The sequence below is a fragment of the Coffea eugenioides genome, chromosome 10 (genome assembly GCF_003713205.1).
Source record: "Coffea eugenioides isolate CCC68of chromosome 10, Ceug_1.0, whole genome shotgun sequence".
In the NCBI taxonomy this organism is placed as follows: Eukaryota; Viridiplantae; Streptophyta; class Magnoliopsida; order Gentianales; family Rubiaceae; genus Coffea; species Coffea eugenioides.
The window spans coordinates 36,475,899-36,480,038 of record NC_040044.1 but is presented as its reverse complement, the minus strand read 5'-3'; the positions used below and the strand labels follow the sequence as shown (position 1 = coordinate 36,480,038).

At 39.2% G+C, this 4,140-nt stretch overlaps 1 protein-coding gene across 2 annotated transcripts; it reads left to right on the top strand.

Annotated features, from left to right (window-relative positions):
• Nucleotides 1–246: 246 nt before the first annotated feature.
• On the top strand, nucleotides 247–2,680 carry LOC113750869 (F-box/kelch-repeat protein At1g57790-like). 2 transcript variants are annotated; one of them, XM_027294803.1, is made up of 2 exons: nucleotides 247–392; nucleotides 886–2,680. In XM_027294803.1, the coding sequence occupies exon 2, from the start codon at nucleotides 1,310–1,312 to the stop codon at nucleotides 2,354–2,356; it is 1,047 nt and encodes a 348-aa protein (XP_027150604.1). In that variant the 5' UTR covers nucleotides 247–392; nucleotides 886–1,309; the 3' UTR covers nucleotides 2,357–2,680. The 2 variants fall into 2 exon arrangements, with proteins under 2 accessions (XP_027150604.1, XP_027150603.1); XM_027294802.1 differs by having other exon boundaries at nucleotides 848–2,680.
• Nucleotides 2,681–4,140: the final 1,460 nt, after the last annotated feature.

The window sequence follows — 4,140 nt, the reverse complement described above, 5'->3', positions numbered from 1 at the left end:
GAGGGTGATAAGAGGCTCAGGTGGTCACATCTCACGGCTGGAATTCATCCTTAAATTAATGTGGGACCCCGTAATTAAAACCGAAAGTCATTGTAGGATGAAATATCGGAAACAGCCTTTTGTATCAACAATACCTCTGCAGTCAAACATGGGTAAAACTGTACCTTCAAATATGCCGTCCGTGCAAGCGGTCGTTTTAACTCAGGAACCCTCGACTGTACTTCAGAACTTGCCCAGTCAAACAGCACTTCTCCTATGTTCAACCTAATCTTAAGCATAACGACTCTGCGGCCACTCCTTTTTTATCTCTCTTTCAGCCTGCAACCTAAGTCTAGGAAAAAAAAGGATCTGATCGTGGTTGAATTGGTTAGACTTGTTTTATCATCTAAAAGGTATGCATCCTTTATTTTTCTAAACTGTTCTTTGGCTGACTTATTTGGTTCATACGTTTTCTTGATGTTGGTTTGTCTTGTACGGTTCTGGTCTTTTTTTCTGTGTCTCTTATTGATTGAATCTATGATTTGTATGTGTTTTTGTCAGATCTATCCTGAGTTGAGAGTATTTCATTGGCAATATTTCCAATTAAGACTTTTTTCCTCCCTTAATTAGTATAATTTGTATTCGAGATGATTTTTGGTAGTTTTGTTGGGTGTTGATGTGCTGAGGAAAGAGGGGAGCAAATTTCGTTATTCATGAATATGAAGATGAGCTCTTGTTGGCTTAGAGTAATATGCTTGCAGCTTTATTCTGTTTGCTGGCTCCTTGTGGTTTTCTTCTTTCTGTCATTTATGTGCATTCTGATGTGAAATTGATGGCTTTTATTATGATTTAATAAAATACCCTGTAGTGTACCGGGAAAGGTGACTTATATTTAGATTATGATAGAGCAAAGCTTACATTTTTGGGAGGTGATAAGGAGAAGAGAAAGTCGAAGTGATTGAAAGTGGCCACGGTGGCTGCTAGTGGTGCGAGAAGGAAACAGAGCAGTGTTAGGAATCAACCTTTTTCACATCCAGAATAGAATCCTTTTCCCCTTTGGAAACTGCGGCTCAGAAGACAAAAATTTAATTCACACCAATAAGATGTAATCTTTTTCCAGTTTGTGACTTTGCCTATGGTATTTAAAACTGAAGACCCCTTTTCCTTGCTGCTTTTGGATCCCAAATTGGAGAACATCCTCTTTATATATCCTTTCCATTTGTCCTGGGGAAAAGTCGTTTAACCATTGAGACTTTTGGTGCCCGTCCTTCCAAGGAATATTACTAGAAAGTCTCTCCCCATATAACCTAAGTTTTGCTTCGGCTGGGACATGCGAAGTACAGGACTAAATCAAGCAACAGGTTCGGTAAACATCAATTCAAGTTTAGCGACAATCAACCAAACAATGACGAAAGATGAAGAATCAATAGATGGTGAACCACAGTACGTTCAGCCTCCACTCATCCCGCAAGTTTACCCTTGGCTTTTGATATCTCATGGAAAGCAATTACAAAGGCATACTTTCTTCAGCTGCATAGAAAACCGCTATCATACCAGGATTGTCCCTTATCTGAGGGACAAGCTTGTACTCCGCTGTTGTTTTGGTTGGCTAATTTTGGAAGACGAGGAAACAGATGATTGTCATCTTTTTAATCCTGTATCTATGGAAAATATTCAACTTCCGTTGCTTGAATCTTTCGACCGTGTTACATCTGCCTTATTGTCTGGACCCCCTGGTGACTCCAATTGCCATGTTCTTTTTATTGGATCCCCTAATCGACTTGCATTTTGCCGGCTTGGTGATGATAACTTTGTTGAACAAAGTTCAGTATTTGGAGAGGATTCTTTGTCGACTGTAACTGTCATGAATGGAAAAATGTATGGCCTGATGATGCAGAGTCATGCATTGGTTACTCTTGATTTTGTAGGTCCAACAATACTTCTTCGCCACATAATAAAGGACGGTTCACCTTTTCAACTACCTTGCCCATTGCCTCCGGAGAATTCTTTCTATGATAAGTATTTGATCGAGTCCTCTGGCGAACTCTTATTTGTTTTTAAAATATACTCAGCCCCAGGCAACTACACTGTTGCCTACTTCAAAGTTTTTCGGGTGAATACTTCTGAAATAGTGTGTGAGGAGGTGAAGAATTTGGGGGATCAGGTGGTTTTCTTGAATCACCATTATGGGATGACATGCTCCATACAAGAACCTGGAATTAGGAGAAACTCTATATATTTTGCCGAGCTATTTGACAGAAACCTGTATGTGTATAACATGGAAAATCGAAGTCAATCAGTGAAACTTCCATGTCCAATTGCAAAGCGAAAAGCGCGCCTGAGTTGGGTTATGCCGTTGTTACCTTCGTCAAGCTAGCATGCCAGAGTTGGGTTATGCCGATGTTACCTTCGTCAAGCTAGCATGCCAGAGTTGGGTTCTGCCGTTGTTACCTTCGTCAAGATAAGCCATAGATTAGAGGTAAGACAAAATGACTTGGAGCGTATCTGTTGTCAGTTAATTATTTGGCTTCATTTGAGACCAAATGGCTCGAAGCTTATACTGTAGTTGGTTATCATAAGACAAACTCTTGTTAATTAATTCTTTGGCTTAATTTGATTTTAATTTCTTATGTGCCTCCAAGTATGTGAAACAATTCTTTGGTCAATTGATGGGAATGGAAACGGTTAATATCATCCCCTTTGTAGCCATCTTGGGCCTCACATATCACCAGACCATGATAAAAATGGATGAGGACAAGGTAAGCCACCACTACATTCCATTATGTTGTACTGATTTTCATTTTTTGAGTCCCATGAAGGCCTGTATTTCCTACCTCTTACATCCATGGTACACGCTCACCAATAAATATTAGCTTCAGTTTCCTATGCTTTGCAGCATGATCTGATAACAAGTGAAAAAAAATTTAACAATTTATATCACTAATTAACAATTCAGTTTCCTCTCTTCTTTTACTTTCCTTTCACAAAACTATTTGTTAGGAAGTGGCATTGGCAGTAGGCTCAAGCATTGTTTTGCCTTTTCCATTGTATGTGATTTTCTACATAAGAGATCCTCATTCCTAGAAAAAAAAAAAAGAAAAGAAAAGAAAAGAAAAGAAAATATTTCATCACATTAATAGTTCCTGGTAAAGATCCAAACTGAGAATAAGCTGGATCGCTGTATGCACAACCAGAAGAATGATTGCATAAGGTGCATCCAATTCTCCTTAGGTAAACATAATAGTTGGAAAATGAGTGCTGCTTGTCAAAACTACTGCTAGGAGTAATAAAAGATAAGTGAAACAATGTCATGCTTGTCTCCACATTGGCTGCTTGCTGCTGCTGTTGTCACATGGCCGGGGCCTGTTGCTGCTGCTGCTGCTGCCCTCTACGCCCACGAGCTCGCTCCTGCGCCCCATGCCGACGAGCTTCTTCCTGCAGCTGTTGCTCTGCAGCGGCAGCCGCAGCTGCAGCCTTAGCGGCAGCCGCTTTTTCCTATCATTAAAAGGACAATAATGCCTTAGCAATTGATTCTGAGGTGGCTAAGTTACTATTGCTTTCTCACCTTTTTACATTTCTTGACGTGTTCTACAGCCTCAGTCAAAGAGATATTATACTCCTGGTTACAGTAACTGTAGGCAAATGGGGTATTTGTTGACTCTGTATCACGCCTTTTTGGGTTTTTCGGAATAGCATTGAACTTCGGCATGTTTAGAGTTAATCTGAAAACACAAGATGCATTGCAAAATCATTGGTAATATTCAAGATTACCAAGAATCACATTGAGCTTATCAAGAATCACATTAAGAAAAAAATTAACCCTGCTAGAACTGCGGCCCTGCTAGAAATCTCAGATGCATTTGTAGGCAAAATTAACCCCAAGGAAATATGCACGGTAGAATCTCATTCTGAAAGTAGTATCTCAAACTCAAAAAATTCTTAGGAAAGAAAAAAAAATACCATAAACACAAACAAGTAAATCAGAAATATTGTATTCAAGAGCTTAAAGCAGTATTTTATTAACACTTCCAAACACAAATCCACAACTTGGTGCTTTCTTGAACCAATCTATTTTCATCCTCAGAAAATTCAACAAAAAGAAACCTGCTTCTTCAACCCCATGCTTTGTCAAGCTTTATCTTTTTCATTTACTTGAGTAAT